This window comes from Panthera leo, chromosome B4 (assembly GCF_018350215.1).
Source record: "Panthera leo isolate Ple1 chromosome B4, P.leo_Ple1_pat1.1, whole genome shotgun sequence".
Classification (NCBI taxonomy): domain Eukaryota; kingdom Metazoa; phylum Chordata; class Mammalia; order Carnivora; family Felidae; genus Panthera; species Panthera leo.
The window spans coordinates 40684523-40707000 of NC_056685.1; the positions used below are offsets into that span (position 1 = coordinate 40684523).

Sequence of the window (22478 nt, forward strand, 5' to 3'; positions counted from 1 at the left end):
TCTGCACCGTTCTGTGCAGGGTGCCTGGCTGCACCTTTCCCAGTGGCCCCACCTCTCCCAGTGGCCCCACAGCCCTGGTTCTATCTTTTGGTCTCTAGGACTCTGACTAATTCCAAGTGTTTTTAGATGTGGGCAGCAAAAATCTCACTGGCAAGTGGACATATTAGGAGGGAGACAACTCCTCCTTCATGTGTCGCTCACACTCTCATGTATATTGTTATGTGATTTAATCCTCATAATTCCGTAGGGTACGTGGAATGATTAGCATCTTCTCAATGAAGAAAGCAAGGCCTAGAGAGGTTAAAGAACTTGCCCAAGCTCGTACCCCTTAAGAGGCAGGGCTGGGATTCGAACCCAGGCCTACCAAAGCTGCTGCTTTTTTTTTTAATAATATTTTTTATTTTTATTTTTATTTATTTTTTAATCTTTATTTATTTTTGAGAGAGAGTGTGTGTGTGTGTGAGCAGGGGAGGGGCAGAGAGAGAGGGAGACACAGAATCTGAAGCAGGCTCCAGGCCCTGAGCTGTCAGCACAGAGCCCGATGTGGGGCTCAAACTCATGGACCATGAGATCATGACCTGAGCTGAAGTCTGATGTTTAACTGACTGAGCCACCCAGGTGCCCCCCCCCTTTTTTTTAACGTTTATTTATTTTTGAGAGACAGAATATGAGCAGGGGAAGAGCAGAGAGAGAGGGAGACACAGAATCCAAAACAGCCTCCAGGCTCTGAGCTGTCAGCACAGAGCCCAGCACAGGGCTCAAACTCATGAACGTGACTTGATATCAGAGGCTTAACTGACTGAGCCACCCAGGTGCCCCCAAAAGCTGCTTCTTGTATTACCCATGCTAGATTGTGGGGAGGATGCCCCATGTGGGAATAGAAGTGATCTCCACCAACTAGATGTTCCCTGTTGGGGGAACCTTGGCCTTTGACCGCACCCAAACTGTAGTTGGGAGAGAGAGGTCACCGACGCTGGTGGCCCTAGCCAGCCGATGACAGATGGGGTGGAGAAGGTGCACAGGGTGGCAGAAGAGTGATGAGCACACGGGTGGAGGAGGCACAGCCTGCCTCTGGGAATCTCACAAGATGCAGGAGGCCAGTGTTCCTACCTGAAGTGACCAGGAAGGTGACTTGAAGGCACAGTCCCAAAGACACTCAGGGATTTCTAGTTGGAGGCCAGTGGCCATCACCCCCTCGGATCTAACAGAGGACTGTTGACGCTTTGCTTCCCTAGGAAAGGGCTCCACTTTGGTGATTGTATTCTGCTTGCAGAAGCCCAAGCAAAGGAGGGTAATTCAGGTGACACTAGAACATCAGTCAGACGAGTGACCGCCTGGGTTTGGCTAGGCCTTGCAATTCACCAAGTGCTCTGGGAAACTGAGTCATCGTCATCCATGGGCAAAGGGCCAAGGAGGCTTCATTCTGTGTGTCCCCTTCCCCCTTGAGCTGTGACACCAGCCTTTGTATTGGCCCATGGCCCCTCTTAGCAGAGTGTCAGCTCCACCCCTGCCGATATTCCCAGCATCGTGGGGTGACCGTACCTGGCACTGGGGCACTAACCATCTGCGGGGCAGCCCCCAGGCCAGCCTGACCACACAACTGGCCCTTCAGAAAACCTGAAGGACCCAGGGGTGTCTTTTCTCCAGGGGGGCAACGGCTTCTAAAATAAAGAAAGAACACGTAACCAGGCAGAGAAGCAAGTTAAAAATGAAACTTTCCAACATTCAGAACAGTCAGTAGTGAATCCAGAACAGCTGACAGCCTTATATGGGCCTTCTCTCCAATTCAGGCCCTGGGAGATTCAGCCCGTCAGCAGTATCTGTAATCCCAGGCGGCAAACGTGTTGGGGAACTTCATTTTCTTGGTCCGGGGCCAGCAGCCCTTCTTAACTCCTTGGTGTCCTTCCAGAACCATCACCACTAAATGAGGACATCTGGGGGCTCCAGCCAGAGGCCACAGATGGCCACCCCTCCCCAGGGTCATTCCTCTCTTTATGACAAGGCACCCGATAATTTCCAGAATACATGGCTTTTGCCCTCTGTGAGCTAGGGCAGTTAGCGGCCTCGGGCAGTTTGTTTTGTTGCCCTGTGCCTGGTTCTCCCCATCCTGAAACTGGCAGAGCTTACACACCCCACACCTCTCTGAGACAGAGAACTACCTACCGGGCTTGGCTTGTTAGTGTGAACCGCCATCGGTGGAAGGAAGCAGGACCGAGAGAGAGAGCCAGTGGGGAGCTGCGTAGGGTTCCTTTGAACCCCCGACTGAGTCTTTGGAGACAATAAACTGTTCTAAGTTGCGAGATGGGCTTGGGGTGATGCCAAGAGGCTGATGTGTCACTCTGTCGCCGAAGCCCAGAGTCCTGATACATAGGGGAAAAGAATGCTCAGTTTCGTGTATAAAAGGACACCCGGGCATTTGCTTCTGCTGCACCAAAGGCTTTTTCTCTCTGGCTAGGCCTGTACTGTCAGCCTGAAAAAGGAAGAATAAACAGCCCTTAAGCAAATTAATACAGTAATCCTGGAGAAGGCTCCGTGACAAATAACTTTTTCCATGAGTCAGACAGAAAGCTAACATTCACTTGTTTTATAAAGGGGAACACATTGTCATTTATCATTGCCGGCCTTTGCCAACAAGCTCAGGATGCAGGCGAGGAGGAGCCTTTCCAAAGGGAAGCCCTGCGTGGCCCTGTAAGAGGCCACCAAGCCTTCCAGTGGTTCTGTGGCTTCCGGCGGGGGGGGGGGGGGGGGGGGGAGGTGTGGCTTGCAGATGAGCCCCCGCTCCAGTTTGATGGCCGCTCCAGTTTGATGGCCGGTGCTAAAATCCCCATGGACAGCCACCAGGGGGTTGCTTGTCTTTATCCCCAGCTGAAGAGCGTAAGCCAAGACACCCCAGATTGGCAGCTACCTGAGCAAGATTTAAACCCAACAAGACCCTTTGTCCTACAAGCTTCATCTGCTGAGCCCAAGAAATGGATATTTATAATTAACCAAGAAGCCCATTAGGAGGAGAATGTCCTCTCTCTCTCTCTCTCTCTCTCTCTCTCTCTCTCTCTCTTCCCCCCCCCATGCATGGGAAAGCTTTTTCCTTTAGTAGCTCCCTACTGCTCCTTATCCAACTCTCCTGACTTCTGCCAGGGCTGTCCCGGCTTATGAACTGGGGTCTGGACTTAGAGAAAACATGTCTGTCTGTTCATTCCCACTGACTCTATTCCATGTGCTTGTAAATCCTTTTGATCTCTTAATACGCCCTATTTATTCAGCCCCTGCCGCAGAGCTCAAAGGAGTGACCCTCATCCTTCGTTGTCTTGCCCCAGTGAGATGGGGAGAAACCAGGGCCATCGGACTGACTGCTGCAGCTCACTGGTGGCCCCATGGCAGAGCCCGAAGCTGAGGGAGGCCGCCCCTCCCACGGCACCCATGCAATGCACCCGTGGCCCCACAGTATCGAACGGCCCAGGAGGATAGGACTTGACTCCAGGACAGGCTGCATTTGTCCCCTTGCCCAGTCTGGGCCAGGCATGCATGGGAACAATACCCATATTCATACAACATAGGGGTTTGCCAGTAAACCCACGTGACCTGACATCACGACAGATGTGGGGGGAAAAGGCAGAGACACAAATGCTCCCTTGTGTGTGCTCTGCTGGGTGCTGCCCGTGAACCTCAGCTGCAGGCAGACTGCACGGTTTGTTGCCTGCAAAGCCTCGGCCCCGGGACTGGGGGTGCAGATGTGGGACAGTGAGGTCACTGTGACACCTGCCAAGGTTCTCACTGCAGTACCCTGTTGTGTATTGTGTGGAAACATCGCAGACACTCTCTCTCAGCTTCAGCCCTGCACTTCAAGGAAGTCTCCCTAGTCCCAGTTCATAGGGAGGGTTCCGCGAGTATGTAAAAATTCATCACTGTGGTTATTAATAATTGTCATTCATCCTCCGTATTACTAACAGTAGCTAGCATTTGTTGTGCACATTTGGGTTAGATCACTTAATCTTTACAACGATCCTTGAGGCAGGCATTAGTACCATCCCCGTTTTGCAGATAGAAAATTATTGCACAGAGAGATTAAGCAGCTTCCCCAGGGTCACAGAGCTGGCTTTCACACCCAGACATGCTCTCACCATGCGACAGGAGTCCTTCCCAAGGTTGGACAGAATATGCCTGCAAGACAGGGAGGCACACGGGATTGCTCTGCCAGTGTCCCCATGGGGCCTGCATGTTGGGGAGCTGGGAAAGGGGGTGGTCCCTTCAGGACAGCTGCGGCTTTTCAAGAATATAACTGCAAGATGGGTCCGTCTGGGCATTCCCTGGGGGGTTATAGGATGACGAAGGCCAGGCTCCAGTGTGTTCCCCTCCCAGGGGTTTGCTTCATGTTGGGCCTAGGCAGAAGTCACTCCCTTCGCACCGCCTCCCTCTCCCCCCATCAGTTACTCAAACTGACGACTTAGAAACAGGGTCACTCACTCACCCTCCCTTTAAAGGAGGATCCTTTTCAGCCTTCACCTGGGGTAAATGAATTGCAACTGTAAAATCTCTTTAGTGCACTCTGAGGGATGTTTTGAAATGTTCTAGCCACCAACCTCTCATTCTAATGATAAAGAAACCGAGGCCCAGAGAGGGAGAGCATCTTCCCCATGATCACACAGCAGTTAGTAGCAATGTTGAGATCAAAACAAGGGTCTTCTGACACCAGGGCTGTGTTCTTTGCACTAGAGCAAGTACCCCTACCTTTGCCAACCTGTGCCCCTGGGTGTTACTAACTGCACATGCCTCACCGCCACCTGGAAGCAGGGCAGAGAGGCATCCCTTCTGGGAATGAGGCAGAGCTGGTCCACCTGAGCATGGATGTCTAAGTGTACACAACCCCTTTCCTTTGGAAAACTTGCTCTGACAGACTTTTCTGTCAGGTAGAGGCCAGCAGAAGGCTCATCAGAGTCCCAGGAAGTTAGCCCTAGTTTGGAGGGTCTATTTTAGTTAGTGTGAACGGATTCATCTTGCTGGAAACAGCTGACAAACTGGATCAGTTCACATCCTGAGTCAAACCTGGGGATTCCCATGGGTATCTTTGTCCTGGTTATAGAAGGTAATGAGCACCTTCCAGGAAGGTGAGGGTAAGAGAGGGGTGAGGGCTTAATGGGGCGGGGTCCTAGAAAAGAGATTGGTGGGGAGGAGACTTAAAAGCAGAGGTGGAAGAGGCTGGGTTTTTTTTGTTGTTGTTGTTGTTGTTGTTTTATTTTTTAATGTTTATTTTTGAGAAGAGACAGAGACAGAACATGAGTGGGGAAGGGGCAGAGAGAGAGGGAGACACAGAATCTGAAGCAGGCCGCAGGCTCTGAGCTGTCAGCACAGAGCCCGATGTGGGGCTCAAGCTCAGGAACTGTGAGATCATGACCTGAGCCGAAGTCGGATGCTTAACTGACTGAGCCACCCAGGAGCCCCAAGGAGGCTGTTTTTAAGGATGGGGGCAGCACAGATTCTTAGAGGGGGAAAAAAGAATTGCAGCACATGTCTGGGTCTCAACAATAATGACCCCATGCCTTGCCCTCTGCTTTCTGTCCTCAGGAGTTTATATTCTGATTGGAGCTGGTGCCCTCATGATGCTGGTGGGTTTCCTGGGCTGCTGTGGGGCCGTGCAAGAGTCCCAGTGCATGCTGGGATTGGTGAGTACCCGTTCTGCTCCCCACAGCCACTCTGACCCAAGGGCCCTGCCCCCAAGATCTCATAGAACAGATGGGGTGGGATGGGGTCCAGAGGGTACCTTAAAGGCATGAGCTATCCTCAGCCCCCACAGTGTTGCTCCATTCCAGGCCCCACCCCAGCCTCCTAGCCAGGTAGCCATCTTGCCCTCCTCCCCTGTAGTGATGCCTTGCTTCTCTTCTGTTCTGGAGCCTCTCTGTCTTATCACTTCCTTTAGGCGACTAAATGCCAGGACTTTGTTTTCCCCCTTTTCGAGGACCACGTTTGCTTTTTTTCCCTGAATCCACAGGTACCTTCGCCTTCTCTTATTTTAAAATTTGTTAACAATTTTCTTCAAATTCCAGAGTGCATTCACTTTCTTTATTTCCTCAAATCCCTGTGGGTTTTGTGAGTGAGCGATCATATCTTATCACTGACTCTTAATTAACACCTTAGGAATATCAATTCTGGGGTCAGCTGTGCCCCATTCTTTCCTCCTGAATGGGAATCTCTTCCTACTACTGCTTTCACTCCTCGCCTTGGCTCAATGCTCACAGTTCCATAAATTTCTTCCATCCCTTCCAGGCTATTCATTTGCGCCCCCAGATGCCCAACTCCCAGGGAGTTATTCCTCCTTATCCTCCGGAATACCCTTTGTGGTTGGCTGGCTGGGATTTCCCCTCATCTTACCCCTTCTTTGCCTTCTAGTTCTTTGGCTTCCTCTTGGTGATATTTGCCATTGAAATAGCTGCGGCCATCTGGGGCTATTCCCACAAAGATGAGGTAGGTGTCTCCCATAAGATCTCTCAGGAGTGATACAGGTTTGGGAATTCGGGGGTGGGAATGATGAGAGTGACAGGTGTCTCAGCTGGCCACTTTGGTCAGCTTTCAGCCATCAAACATGCTCCTACTTCACCACGCTCCCACATGCCCAGCAGAGTGTGAGCTCCCCCAGGGCAGGCGATGTGGGTGTGGTGCCAGCCACAGGTTCCAGTTCCCTGAATGGTGCTGGCACGGAGCAGATATTCAAGAAATACTCATCAGGTCTGTGTGTGTCTGTGTCTCGCACCTCAGCAGCCCTGTCCCCGACTCCTCTGGAAGGATGGCTTAGGAAAACGAGCCTCTGTGAGGGCTGGAGCCCCCTGCTCCTTCACCTAGTCTATGAATATGTGCCACCATGAGCCAAGTGCTGGCCAGACCCAGTGTGGGTCCAGTGATACACAAGCTGTGGTCCCCGCACTTTCCACCCAAATATGCATTTGGAGAATGCATATATGCAAATATGCACTAGGAGAAGTGTCCTAGAAGTCATTTATATCCAGAAGTTCCATGGGGTTTGAGAAGGCGGCATGCCAACAGGAAATCTCTTCTGGCTTCATGGAGAAGGGGACACTCACCTAAATCTTGGATGAGAGAAAGGATTTCAGGAGGAAAGTTGGTGGGAGACCCAGTACTTTCCGGCAGAGACAGCTGAATGTGGGTTCCGATGGGGAGCCACTGAGGGAGGAGTTGTGGGCCAGGATGGGCCATATCAGAACCGTGTATTAGGAAAGGCAGTCTTGGCATGCTTAGCAAGAGAGAGAAGAGACGAGAGACTGGATGCAGGAACCCTGTTTAAAAAAAAAAAAAGATTTAATTATCCAGATATAAATGCTACAACTGAAGAAAGAGGAAGGGATGATCACGACAGCTGCTGGAGAAATTCTGGATGTTGGTCAGTTAATTAATTGATTGGGGGCGGGGGGGCAAGGGACAGGCGTTTGTTAAACTAGGGTGTACTGAGGTACCCAGTACTCTGTGCCAGACACTGCGCTAAGGGCTTATCATGCAGCATCTCATTTAAGTCCTCACAATAACCACTGAGGCACGGACTCTTATAATCTCCATCCTACATATGCAGAAACTGAAGTACAGAGAGGTTTAGTAACTTGCCAAAAGTCACACAGCCTCTAAGTGAAAAAGAAAAGCTGCAAGCCTGAGGAACTAGCCCGGTCAGGAGTAGAATTTTTTTTATTATTATTATTGTTCTTTAGATTGAGGAGAGTCCATTCAGTGCACAAGTAGAGGAGAAGTTGCCAACTGGGGCAGGAGGGACCTGCCAAAGGTGCAAGAGAAGAAGGGAAAACCGGATTGGGTTCCTAGGGACGTGGGAGGAGACGAGAAGGGCGCCGGAGGTGCTGGGAGAGGCAGGACCAGTCTGGTGGCTTCAGTCTGCTCAGTGACGTTTTCCAAGCACAAGAATTTGTTGGCTGAGTGTGAACAAGATGGAACAGGTGACGTTTATATGTTCTTGAAAAATCCATATCTGCCCCGCTCTCGTCCGCCCGTCGTAGGTGATTCAGGAAGTCCAGGAGTTTTACAAGGACACCTACAACAAGCTGAAATCCAAGGACGAGCCCCAGCGGGACACCCTGAAAGCCATCCACTATGCGGTATGTCACCTGCGCCAACACCGCGACCCTCGCTGACCTTCCCTCAGAACGCACGTGCACACGGGGTACTGGTTGCACCAGCCTGTGCATCTCCATTCCAGTCATCCTTTTTTGTTTCTCTCGCCCCATCCCTGCGCTTCCCCCTGCAGCTGGACTGCTGTGGTTTGGCTGGTGGAGTAGAACAGTTTATCTCCGACATCTGCCCCCAAAAGGATATACTGTCATCCATCACAGTGAAGGTAAACTTAAAAACCCAATAAGGTAAACTGTTGCGCCCTGGCCCCGCTGCTCTGGACAAATCCCACAAGGGTTGAAGTGAAACCTTGCCCTCTCGTTCTGGGAAGACAGGCATCTAAGTGCTTCAGAACTACCCCTTCCACCTGCGGAAGAGCCCCGTGGCAGCCATGTCTTTCTTCCCCTCCCTGGGGCCTCTGTTTCCTCCAGGGCAGCAAAACAAAGGCCAGACCAGGGAAACAGCAAAGTGTTCTAGTGGCACCTGGATCTGCCAGCTGCTGGCTTCTATCCCGCCTCCCCCAGCTGTGCTCTGAATTCTGCACTCCCGCTTCTTAGACGTACAAACAGCTCACGACTGTAAGCTAGAGCTCGTGTCCACACTTCAGAATGATAGGAAGTAGCCTGATGGCCTGATAAGAAATAGGCCCCAAAGCAGGTGCTTCCCCTTCTTCCTTCCCTTATTTCTTACCCAGACTTTAAGGACTCACCTCCATATCTCTTGGTTCTCCTTTCCATCTGCCAGACAGGACACCTGAGCACTCCTGTCCTCGGCCCTTTCTCCCGGATCCCCAATGTCCTGGTGTGACACAGGTGCTGTGGGAGGGGGGAGGTGTGCCTGGAGCAGGGATTGTGTGTGACCCGAGTCTTGGTTTGCCCCCCTAAGCCCTGCCCTGAGGCCATCAAAGAAGTCTTTCACAACAAATTCCACATCATCGGCGCAGTGGGCATTGGGATTGCCGTGGTGATGGTGAGTATTGAGGACGTGGGGAGGGAATGATGTCACAGCGATTAACATCTGTGAAGCACATAGTCTGCCCAGGCACTGTTTTAATGAATCAATTCATTCATCAACTAATTTAATCCTCACCATACTTATGAGATGCGAGCTGTTAGTATTCCCATTTTACAGACCAGGGAGTGGAGGGACAGGTCGAGTTGATCAAAGCCTCTGAGCTCGTGAGTGAAGCATCTGGGATTTGAGCTCTGTGCGTCTCCAGAATGCATTCTTCTAACCCATAGGGTTCAGGGGGCAAATGTGAGGTGATGCTGGTCCTGCTGGTCCATGAACCACGCTTTGAATAGCAAGGGTGTAGATCACCCAGCCCTGTTAGTGATCCTGAGGTAATCTTTAGGACTTGTTTTTGTTATGTGCCTGCTTTTCTTTTCCCAGAGAAAGTAGTTCAGTGAAAGTTACATGGACAGGAATTACTTCACACACACACATCACACCCATAGTCTGAAAGGCATGCAAAGGTGGACAACCAGAGGGAAGATTCCAGGCTTCAAACAATCTACTGTCTTGCTAATCAGCCCTAGAAACCATTAAGTACAAACAAGGTTCCCTGGGGTTACTCCCTCATTCCCCAAGAGGGGCCTTCCTCTGCCCCAGTAAGACTATCCCGAGAAAGTGAGAATTCTTTCCTTTCTTAGTGGTTATTTACACCTAAGAAAGGCTTTGAGGCAGCTTTCAGTAAAAGGCGTAATAATACCTTTTAAAATAGAATATAAAACAGACATTCACAAAGATGGGAAGTACAAGCCTATGTGGATTATCGGAACGTCTGGCATTTGAGCATTAAATTTAGCTCTGAATTGGGGCACCTGGGTGGCTCAGTTGGCTGAGCGGCTGACTTCAACTCGGGTCATGATCTCACAGTTTGTAAGTTCAAGCCCCTCATCAACCCCTGCTGATAGCAAGTGAGCCCTCTTCCAATGGTCTGTCCCCCACCCCCCCCCCATTCACACTCTCTCAAAACTAAATAAAACTTTTTTTTTTTTTTTAATTCTAAATTTAGCTCTGAGCTTATTTGTCACACTCTGGAAATTCTTCAGGGAAGTTGCTTGTGCAGTTTACATTGACAAGTGGCTGCAGACCCTCAGAATCCCACCAGTCAGCGGCTCTCTCCATTAGAGCCAGCTAGCCTCCATCTCTCCTGCTTTGGCACACTGTACATGCCTGACCATGCAGTCACCATTCTTCTCGTTTGTCTTGGCCCGAATGACTCCCGTCTTTCCTGTCCCTCAACCTTCCCTGAGCCACGCCACCCTGTTCCTCATGTTCCTTTCTGTCTTCTAGATATTTGGCATGATCTTCAGTATGATCCTGTGCTGTGCTATCCGCAGGAGCCGAGAGATGGTCTAGAGTCAGCTTGTACCCCTGAGCAGGAAAGCCCACCCCTAAAAATTGTTGCTTATTTTCCTGGGGTTTTGTTTTATTGTGTTTTGGGGGGCGGGGAGTTTGTTTGGGTTTTTTTTTTGGTGTTGTACTGTTTTTGTTTTTTTTTTATTTTTTTGCCACTAATGTTAGTATTCATTCCGCATTGCTAAACAAAAGTTATTCCATGTTTGTGTTTTTAATGCTTTATTCAATATTGGTATTTGTAGTTGAGAGATTTGGGGATTTGGTTTGCTTTGGTTTACATTTTTTTGGTTGTTTGTTTTTGCTTATTATGTTAAGCAGAAATCCTGCAATGAAAGGTACTATATTTGCTAGACTCTAGACAAAAGATATTGTACATAAAGAGAATTTTTTTTGTCTTTAAATAGATAAAAAAATGTCTATCAAACTTAATCAGGTTGTAACTTATGTTGAAGACAATTTGATACATAATAAATGATGATGACAATATCCTCGACTCGTTTTTGGTTTTTGCTTCCTTTATTTTTTTACAGCTATTTATTTTTCACATGTCTTTCAACTGCTGTTTGGTCTAACTGCATTTATATGAGAAATAGGTTGGGAGGTTGGTCTCCCTACGTGACTAATGAAGAAAGTGAGAGATGAAGGGATTTTGATCCAAGATCACACAATTATTAACATTTATTTAGCTCTGATTGGAGCACCTGGTGTGGAGTCCACACCAGAACCTAGCCCACGACTCCTCCTTGTAGCATTAGGTTGTATCTTGGGGGGGCAACAGTAAACGTGACTCCCTGATGGGAGGGACTTTGTTTTATTCACTGCTGTGCCCCAAGCACCTAGAACCTATTGTCTAGTGCACAGTAGGTGCTCAGTAAGTATTTGTTATCCATTAATATTTATTGGTTGAATAAATGAGAGCATACACATCGGGGTTTGATCAGGGAAGCAAAATATTGATGTTAAATATTATATATAATTTCCATCCTATATATCCATTATATATATATATATATATATAATACATATAATATATAATACATATTTATAATGTGTGTGTGTGTGTGTGTGTGTGTGTGTGTATAATTTGCTACAGGGATTTGACCTTGGACAATCATTGGAGTTGCTTACGCAGTTTCTTTAAGACCATTGTCTTTGCGGGGTTCCTGGGTGGTTCAGTCAGTTAAGCTTCTGACTCTTGATCTCATCTCAGGTCTTGATCTCAGGGTGGTGAGTTCCAGCCTGGAGTTTAATAAATAAATAAATAAATAAATAAATTCCATTGTTTTTGCATTTGACACTGGATCTTGAAGCCCACAGGGCAGACAGTCGGGAAGGCAAGAAGATGGATGTAGTTGGGGAGAGCAAGAACAGGCCAGAAGTCGAACATGAGTTAGCACCCATGAGGACAGACAAATCTATATCAATTCTTATTCCTCTGATGGTGGTGTGGGTCCTACAGAGGCCAGGACCCTATGTAGTGGCGCTAAACACACACTGGCTAGGAGCTCAAGAAGCAGACATGAGCCCTCATAAAAGCAACCGTTTTGTGTGAACTTGAAAATGCTGCCTCATTTCCATCCAGGCCTCCCCTGTGAGGAGGGGGAGAAATCAGCGTAGCAGGCTTGCATCTCCTTGCTGTTCTGTGGCCCCAGGAGCCCTATTAATCTGAGCATTTGAGAGCTAACTGTACCGTTTCAATGTGGAAATAACAGGCCAACTGTTCTTTTTATGACAGTGAATGAGACTGTCTTCACTCAGGCATCACAATCCCCGATTAGCTCTAATTCCTGCCCTGTTAGTGACTGCCAGCTCCCTCTAGGAAAAGCGGGTCCCATCCACACACTTTCCACTCTGCTGCCTCGCTGAAAAGTGGATGGACTCAAGAGTGTAACAGCTTGCTACTGCTTCAATCGAGGAACACTTCAGGGTTGTATCCTGTCTCTTCAGTTTGTCATAAATAAAGGACCAATTGGCTAGCTTAAGCGAAAGCTTGAGGTGGTGCCCACGGAACCCAAGAACAGAAACACAGTTGAGCCATAGGAGGTTCCTGGAACTGTGGACTAGGATTCCCTGCAGCTCTGCACTTCTGAGTGCTGTGTTTTGCTCTCCAAAGAGACAAGTATACTTGTCTCTGCTACTCAGCCCACATGGGTTGGAAAAAGCACTAGGCTTGAACCCCCAAGTTCATACAGACAACGTCCAGTGACCTCTCTCAACGTCCAGGAGAGAAAATCTGACCCAGTTTTCAGTGGATTATCTATCCCTGACTCCTCAGCCGGCAGCTCGGGGAAGGAGTAAAGACTTGGCCACCCTTTGACCTATAGACGGAGCCTACAACCAGAATAGGAGGGATCGCTGAGAGCTGGCAGACACCCAGAAAGGAGCCAGCTGGTCCACACAGCCCTTGATCCAGCCGAACAAGCTTGCTCTGACTCCTGGTGGGTGAGTCTAGTTGACGCTTTGCAATTAAGGCAAAACCAGGACGGTCCCGGCTCTCAGGGCCTGAAGGGCTTGTGGAACAAAGGCCTTGAGGAAGTTTTAGTCACAAAAGGGCAAGAGACTGCCAACAGCATTAATAGCTGTGGGTCCAGAAGGAACCTCCTTGAGCAAAAGAGGAATGAATACACAGCTGGGTGTATTGGCCTCTTGGTTCAGCTGTGAAAGGCAGTGCAGGGGCTACAAGTTTGAATATAAGGTGGGTAGTAAAGGTTATTAAAGGTTATTACTTTACCTGGTGCCCTTCAAGGACTGAAAGTGCTTTAAAATCCCCAAACTCCGTGCCTTCTAGGCTGGAGCTGAGCGTTGCAAGGGTGGAGGCAAGACCGCAGGCATCCTGGCACTCATTCCATGCTGCTGCCATTTCCCGTGGGAAGAGGTTTTAACCAGTGCATTAGGACACTCCGAAAGGACAGTGTATTTTTGTTCCACTGAAAATTAGGACACCTCATGAGCTGCTTGGGCCCAGGATAGAGCAGTAGGGGTGGACTTACAGCACCATGAGGCAGATCCATAGCTGGGTGAACACTCCCATGCAAGAGCAGAGATCTATTGGTAGGCTGAGGGCCCTGCTTTGCTCTATCCCTATCAATGTTTTAAATAACTTGGAATATTATCAAATATTATAGGTGTCCCAAAGCTCTGAGGAATACCCAGTAATGTGAGTAACAAAATTATAGTTCAAAGAGATGTTAGGATCTGGAATAATGGATTATGACACCCAAAGGTTATATCTTAACAGGAATAATTAAGTAAATGAAATCAAGCAATCTACATAATGTATTTTAACACAGGTCCTCCTCCTTACAGTTGTAGCTGAATAATACGTGAATTGCATGTTTGGCTGGCTAGATGATGGGGGTTTTTCCCCCTTATATATTAAGTCTTGAGGCAACCTCAGGTGTTGAGTTAGCAGTGAGGCACTATATCAAAGATGGCATTTCTGTGATTCTCTTGGCTTCTCCCACTCTGTCACAAGGTAGCTGCCACAGCTCCAAACATCTCTATATTCACAGCAGAAAGTAGGGGAGAAGGGCAAATACTTGCTACAACTACCCCTTTCATCTAAAATGCAAAGGCTTCCCCCAGAAGACTGGAAGCTGACTTCCATTTGTGCATCATTGACCAAAATCTGTCACATGAGTACTCAGATACAAGGGAAGCAGAGAACATGAGTATTTAATTGTTCCAATCTTAGATACAAAGAAGGTGGACAAGGGATGAATGAGTTATGGGTGTTTTTATTCCTTTTTTTTTTTTAATTTTTTTTTTTAATGTTTATTTATTTTTGAGACAGAGAGAGACAGAGCATGAACGAGGGAGGGTCAGAGAGAGAGGGAGACACAGAATCTGAAACAGGCTCCAGGCTCTGAGCTGTCAGCACAGAGCCTGACGCGGGGCTCCAACTCACGGACCACGAGATCATGACCTGAGCCAAAGTCAGACGCTTAGCCGACTGAGCCACCCAGGTGCCCCTTTATTCCATTTTAAACTGGGAGGACATAAGGTTTGGAGAAGTTAAGTATTTGCCCCAGGATCATACAGTTAATATATTGAATACAGATTTGAACCCAGTTCTGTTTTTCTCCAGTCTTATTGCACATTTTACACAGTGGTGCCTCCAGGATTAACATCATAAGAGGGATTTTTTTAACAGAAACACACTGGAACCTCTTCTTTTTTAAAAAAAGTTTATTTATTTTTGAAAGAGAGAGAAAGAGAGACGGAGCACAAGCAGGGAGGGGCAGAGAGAGAGGGAGACACAGAATCCAAAGCAGGCTCCAGGCTCCGAGTTGTCAGCACGGAGCCGATGCGGGACTTGAACTCACGAGCTGCAAGATCATGACCTGAGCCAAAGTTGGACGCTTAACTGACTGAGCCATCCAGGCACCCCTTGGAACACACTGGAACTTCTTGATTAAAATAACTCATTACATAAATTCAGGATGGAGAAAGAATCTTGTTTGAAAAAAGACAAGGAAATGTAGCTTACCACAAACTTAACAGAAGCCAAAACTGTGAGGTGAGGCTATCTGGGGCTCCATCCGGAGAGATAGGTGTCCAGATGGAGGGAGATAATACAGCCACAACAAATGCAGCAGTCAGACCCTAAGGCAGTATGATGCTCCAATCTGGGGGGGCCTCTCCTCAAAAAGTAAGGCAGCTGGAGATGAGGGAGACCTTATTACGGAGGGGCCTAAAACCATGTCATCCAAAAGGAGAGTGAAAGACCAAGGGATTCTAACCTAGGTGGGGTGGGGGGAACCAACAACACAACAATCTTGGTTTTCAAATATCTAAAGTGCTATAAGGTGGTCCAGCAGCATATGTTGTCCCAGAGACCACAGTGAGAACTTGTGGTGGAGTTCACAGGGAACAGGTGTTGCCTCAATACAAAGAAAACTCCTTAGAACCTTGGACTATCCAACAGAGTAGTGGGCCCCAAAGTGTGAAGGAGGCTCCAGGAGAGGCTGGAGATGGGGTGTGCCAATTCCTGCACAAGTGGGGCCTTGAGGAACTCCTACATCCCTCCCATCTCTAAAATCTTATGAAGATGTAAGTCTCCAAGCAAATACGCAGTGTTGGGGTGGAAGAATTTCCTCTGCCCTTCAAGATCCTTCCAGCTGGATTAAGAATCAAATTGGCATGTGACAGATTAATAGGAGACAATCAGATTTAATAGCATACATACAGGGAATTCACAGAGACATGGAAATTCCAAAGACAGCCAGGCAACATGATGCTTACATGAGCTAAGGAGAGGGGTAGGGGTTTGAGGATACAAAGGGGAGAAAAACCAAGGTCAATCTCCAATGAGATTCTCCGAGTAATTACACTTGTTGAGGTTGTTCTCCTTCAGCAGGTGTGACCACACTCCAAGAGAGGTAGGATTATGCGTGTGGGTCTCTGAGAAAGGAAAGTTACAGAAAGAGTATGTGACCCATGAAAAGTCAATGGCAGAGGCAGATACAGCTTCAGTCCCAGGCCAGGGATCATCAGCGGCTAAGGACTTTTACACCACCAAGCTAAGTTCTCTTCTCTCCTCTCCTCTCCTCAGGCCACCCCACCACCCTCAGTTTTTATGCTAGCTTGGAGACGCCTGAGAAGCTAATGTAATAGTTTTTACTCAATCATTGGCCAGCAGACCCCTGGAGAGCTAATTCAATTTCTTTACTTTTAAATTGGATTTCCCCAAACCATCTGCTTCCCCTCTAGCTGTGCAGACAGAATCAGATCTTATCCCAATGTGGAATCTCTACTCCTCTCCAGGGCTCTAGGAGCCAGAGCTGACCTGGCCAAGCAAGGCAGTGAGGGACCCAGTGAGGTTGTTCCAACATACCCTGCAAGTACAGTCACAGAGTTTGGGCTGTCCAACTGACCCTCAGCACTGTCCCAGGAGTTAGGGAAACATGAGGATTATTCTCTATTCTTTTCTTTTTTAACATTTATTTATTTTTGGGAGAGAGAGACAGCACAAGTAGGGGAGGGGAAGAGAGAGACAGAGACACAGAATCCAAAGCAGGCCCCAGGCTCTGAGCTGTCAGCACAGAGCCCAACACAGAGCTCAAATTCACAAGCTGTGACATCATGACCTGAGCCAAAGTCAGACGTGAGCCACCCAGGTGCCCCTCTCTATTTTTAATACATGGGGAAACTGAGGGCCAAAGAAAAGAGGCAGTGACTTGCCCAGGACCACAGAGCTCAACCAAACCTAGAGAAACCCATTGGCTATGGAGGAAAGGTCAGAATGAGACCCTGAAACAGATCTATGTGCAAAGGACGTCCCTTAGCATTCAGCTAGCATCGTCATAGGCCTTGGTTTCTTCATGTGTAAGTATGAGCTGATAAAACCTATCTCACAGGGAAGTTTTGCATATCGAAAGTATTAGAAAGAAGTGAGCTACCAAGCTGTGGAAAAGACATGGAGAAACCTTAAATGCATATCACTAAGTGAAAGAAGCCAATCTGAAAAAGCTACAAACTATGTGATTCCAACTATATGACATTCTGGAAAAGGCAAAACTACGGAGACAGTGAAAAGGTAATTTGCCAAGGGTTAGAAAGGGAGAGAGAATGAATAGGTGGAGCACAGGAGATTTTTAGGGCAGTCAAACTATTCTGTATGGTACCATATATAATAATGGGTACATGGCATTGTGCACTTGTCAAAACCCGTGGAATGTACAATGCCCAAGTAAACTATGGTACCCTCAGGTGAACTGCAGACTTGGAGTGATGACAATGTGTCAGCAATGGTTCATCAGTTGTAACAAATGTACCACATCGATGCCAATGTTGATGGTGTGGAAAGTTATACATGTAAGGAGCAGAGGGGAGGAAGAGGTAGTTGGGAACTCTCATTCAGTGTTGTTAAATTGGTCTAAAAATAGAGTCTAAAATTTTAAAAACAATTTTAAAATTGGGGCACCAGGGTGGCTCAGTCGGTTGGGCAACCGACTTCGGCTCAGGTCATGATCTCACAGTTTATGGGTTCAAGCCCCGCGTCGGGCTCTGTGCTGACAGCTCAGAGCCTGGAGCCTGCTTCAGATTCTGTGTCTCCCCTCTCTCTACCCCTCCCCTGCTCATGCTCTGTGTCTCTCTGTCTCTCAATAATGAATAAACGTTAAAAAAATTTTTTTAACAATTTTAAAATGTCAATGTGCATGTAACAGGATGATAACATGGAAGTTTCAACTAAGACATCAAGATGTATCTTATAAGATGTCAGAGTGGGGTGCCAGGTGCAAATTTTCTATGGGTTCATTTAAACACCAGTTACATGACGCTTGAGCCTACTTACCATGGTGGTACTGGGTGGTGGCAGCTTCCATGAACTTCCACATGAATTTGGGGGCTGTTCATTGGCATGCAGGCCAGAGCAATGATTTTTTTTTCATTTTACTTTATTTTTCATCATGGTAAGTATACTCTTTAACCCCCATCCCCCATTTTCCTCATCCCTCAACCCACCTCCCCTCTGGTAACCATCAGTTTGTTCTCTATAGTTAAGAGTATATTTCTTGGTTTCTCTCTCACTTCCCCCCACCCCGCTCATTTGTTTTGTTTTCTAAGTTCCACATATGAATGAGATAATGTGATATTTGCCTTTCTCTGACTGACTAGTTTCACTTAGAGTACTACTCTCTAGCCCTACCCATGTCGTTTGCAATTGACAAGATTTCATTCTTTCAGATGGCTGAGTAGTGTTCCATTATATATATATATATATATATATATATATATATATATATACCACATCTTCTTTATCCATTCATCAGTTGATGGATACTTGGGCTGCTTCCATAATTTGGCTATTATAAATAATGCTGCTATAAACACAGAGGCTCACGTATTTCTTTGAATTCGTGCTTTTGTATTTTGGGGTAAATACCCAGTAGAGCAATTCCTGAACCATAGGGTAGTTCCTTTTTTAATTTTTTGAGGAACCTCCATACTGTTTTCCACAGTGACTGCATCAGTCTGTGTTCCCAACAGCGCATGAGGGTTCCTTTTTCTCCACATCCTCACCATCACTTGTTTCTTATGTTGTTGATTTTAGCCATTCTGACAGGTGTGAGGTTTGTATTTCCCTGAAGTTGTGTATCTTTTCATGTGTCTGTTGACCATCTGGATGTCTTCTTTGGAGAAATGTCTGTTCATGTCTTCTGCCCATTTTTTAGATGGATTATTTGTTTTTTGTGTGTTGAGTTGTATCAGTTCTTTATATATTTTATATATAGGTTATATATATGTATATGTATAAAACTCTGTATTGGAAATGTCATTTGCAAATATCTTCTCCCATTTCATTAGTTGCCTTTTAGTTTTGTCAATTGTTTTGTCGATTGTTGTTTTAACAACGTCGTTAAAAAAAAAAGCATTAGAGAAATGAAGATGAAGGAGGAGGAGGAGGAGGAGAGGATGGGAGAAGAGGAAATAAAGAGAGGAGGAGGAGAAGGGGAGGGAAGAAGAAGAAAAGGAAGAAGGTAAGGGGGGGAGGGCAAGGAAAGGAGGAGGAAGGGAGAGAGAGCAGAGGGGAGGAGAAGGAGGAGGAGCACACACCTCCAATGAGACAGTGAGGAGTGGAGGCCCCAACAGACAAGTGTTCTAGCATTTGGACAGAAGGAAGCAGCCTTTACCTAGCTACCTTGCCTTGGGGTGGAAATAAAGAGGGGCAAACTCTCCTTGGTCCACTTTTCTTCCTCTTCGAAGCAGTCATCGGTAATTAAATGAACCAGCTGAACCAGAGAATGAAGACAAAATGTAGAGATGATATTCAGCAAATTAAAGTTACGAATCCTCTGAATGACTTGAAAACAAGCCCAACCCTCTGATGTCATGAGACCCAAGGGAACATTTTTTTTTCTCTTCTGCCATGTCTCCTGCCCCCACCAGCCCTAGAAAGACCTAGATTCAAATTCAGTGGCCATCAGTCTGTATATCATTTCTTTCTGGATGAGAGTGGAGTCTGCTCCTCACTCCCATATCCTACTGATGATGCTAATGTGATGGAAGGTGTATTCATAGTTTGGTCCATGAATGACGTATTAGGCGCCCTCTGGGTTTAGGGAAGAGTTAGAGAAGGAAGGTCATAGCACTTCAGTTAATACAAATCACTCCCAGGGAGAGCAGTACCTTATCAAACCCTGGCTGACATAAGCAAATGTGACATCATTTTCTCCATAAATAATTGACTATTGTATTTAATACAATTCACATCTTTTTTCAATTTTGGCTGGTTGGAACCAATGTACAACCAGAGTCTGACCAAGAAGACAGAATCTAAAATAAGTAATTCATCAAGAAGAACTGAATACAGGGAGTTGGTTAAACACACTTTAGAGGACTGAAAAAATCAGAAAAGAGAAGGAAGGAATGCAGAAAAAACCACAGGGTGGGGGAACAGAGAGAAGGGGTAAGGCCATCAGACCCTAGAAGCTCAGAGAAGGGGCCACGTACCCACTGCTGCTGGCACTGGGAGGGCTGGGGAGAGACTGGCTCTATGCCCCTGATCGTTGGCCTGGGATTCCCAAAGCCTTCCCCAAGTTGGACCTCAGAAAATGCTGTTAGGTAAGCAGACCAAGCAAGGAAAGAAACGCTGGCCACATTCCTTCCCAAGCACAGGGAAAGCAGCCATATCTTTAACTATAATTGGAAGTTTTGACTATCACCTGTGACTAAACCTTGTAATTCTGGAATGAAGACTGTGTTTTGCCAGCTCGAAGCCACTTTAGGACTTTACCTTAAAAGTCATCAGGACAGTCACAGGACTGCCACATATCCATCCTGGACAAAGATGAACTGCTCCCAATGAACACAATTTAGGAACAGGGAGAGACAAAAAGAGTGGCTGTAAGGTTAAAACCCATGGGCTCTGCTTGTTCTGCCTACTAAGTGCAATTATAAAGCGCCTAGCACATAGTCAACGCACAATAAATGGTCTTGTTATTGCTGAATCCCAGGGCGCTGACCCCTCTTGCAATGTTATGTAAGAATGTTAGATCTTCAACCAAAGATCACAAAATCCTCAGGTCCCAGCGGTGCTAGGACCAGGGCTGTTGGAAAGTGGCTCTGGGAGCCCATTCTGGGTAGTGTGGGCAGAGAGCTCACTGGGATGGGGATTCCCCTTCTCCAAGTGGGAGGGGCTGCCCTAAACTCAGTTTCCCACAACCTAACATCCCAAGGACCCAAGGTCCATGGCCAACAGTGAGCACCCAGACCCAGACTAGCTGACCCCAAACAGCCTGTGTGTTTTTTCATTGGCAAGGTTGTTTTCATATTTGCCCTATGAAAAGGGCCAGGGTCTCTTTATTAGAATATGACAACTTAGTTTTGTTGACCCTGGACTTGTAAATTTTCTTTTTTCCCCACCCCTCAATAAATAAGTAAAGCCTGTTTCTTTATCCATGCCATGGAATATTGTGGGATTCTTCCTGAATCCCAATGCTCACCAGGTAGGGACCCAGACAAAGCGCGTCTGCATAACAATCCCAACTCAACTCTGGGGAACACAAAACAAAACAGATTGACACAGACATTCAGGGCCTTTTGTATTCTGGTCTCAGACTCTCTACTCAAGTCTATATACCTCTCCACCCCAAATGCAGGGCTTACTCCAACCGGGTGCCCTTTGAATCAGCTTTTTACCTTAATACACACTGTGTCCACCATCCCCCGCTGAAAGCCCCTCTTTCCCTCCCTCACCAGGATCCTCCCCTCTGGAGGCCCAGCCACCACAGCTTCTGGCAGAGATGGCCTGCTGACTGTCAAATGTCCCTGCAGTTGTTACTGGAAGGGGCTGCCCAGCCAGTCTCCTTGCAACCATGAGGGGCTGCATGACTACTTCTATCCCGTGGAACAAAAGTAGAAGCAATGAGTGTAACTTCCGGCCTGCAGTGCTTAAGAAGCAAGCACACCTGCCTCATCCCTGCCTACAGGCTAAATGGAGAGAATCTCAAGAACAGAGAAGAAGGAAAAAAGGACCCCGGGTCCCAGAATGACCACACGAAAGGGTGACTTCATGAGACTGTGTATGGACAGCGACACAGGGAGAAAATAGTTTGTATTGCATTAAACACAGGTTTCCAGCAGCCAGCCTGGTGTTACAGCAGCCAGCCTACAGCTCTGGCTGCCACCGACTCCTGCTTTGCCTGACCTTCTCCAGTGCTCAGAGCCAAGGCCACTTGATGCCACATTTTGCCTCAATTGGTTAAGATGCTTTGGGCTATAAGTATCAGGAGGCTGAACTCAAAAAATCTTAACCAATAAGGAACTTACTCCTGGGTAAGGAATTCAGAGGTAGGGCACCTCCATGGTTGACCATCCTGAGTACACTGGCTTTTGCCCTAGTGTCTGTCCCCTTCATGGTCACAAGGTGGCTGTAACAACTCAAGGCTTCATCTCCTCCCATAGCATTTATATTTAAATAATAGAAGAGAAAATATTTCTTCTGTGTGTCTTTTTTTAAGAACATGAAAATTATTCCCCAGATTCCCTCAGAAGACATCCCCTCACATCTCATTGGTCAAAGTTGACTACAGACGCATTATTTTCTTTCCGATGCTCCTACTTTTTTTGAAGTTTATTTATGTTTCAGAGAGAAAGAGACACACATAGAGTGCAAGTGGGGGAGGGGCAGAGAGAGAAGGAGACACAATCTGAAGCAGACTCCAGGCTCTGAGCTGTCAGCACAAAGCCCGACACAGGGCTTCAAACCCATGGACTGCAAGATCATGACCTGAGCCAAAGTTGGACACTCAACCCACTGAGCCACCCAGGTGCCCCTCCAATGCTCCTACTTTTTAACAATTAAAAACTTTTTTTAAAAAAATTAAAGTATAGTTGACACACAGTGTTACATTAGTTTCAGGTGTACAACATAGTGATTCAACATCTCTATACTTTATGCTACACTCACCACAAGCATAGCTAGCACCATACAAGGCTATTACAATACAATTGACTATATGGCCAATGCTGAGCCTTTCATCCCCATGACT

The 22478-nt window shown here is 47.1% G+C and overlaps 1 protein-coding gene across 1 annotated transcript in view; it reads left to right on the forward strand.

Moving 5' to 3' along the window:
• The window catches only part of CD9 (CD9 molecule), a 33818-nt gene extending 22850 nt beyond the window's left edge, over positions 1-10968 (forward strand). Inside the window, exons 3-8 of the mRNA XM_042945595.1 lie at positions 5560-5657; positions 6382-6456; positions 8007-8105; positions 8255-8344; positions 9004-9087; positions 10417-10968. Of these exons, the coding sequence (XP_042801529.1) occupies positions 5560-5657; positions 6382-6456; positions 8007-8105; positions 8255-8344; positions 9004-9087; positions 10417-10482 (512 nt within the window). The 3' untranslated portion in view covers positions 10483-10968. The remainder of the gene's footprint in view (positions 1-5559; positions 5658-6381; positions 6457-8006; positions 8106-8254; positions 8345-9003; positions 9088-10416) is intronic.
• The last annotated feature ends 11510 nt before the right edge of the window (positions 10969-22478 follow it).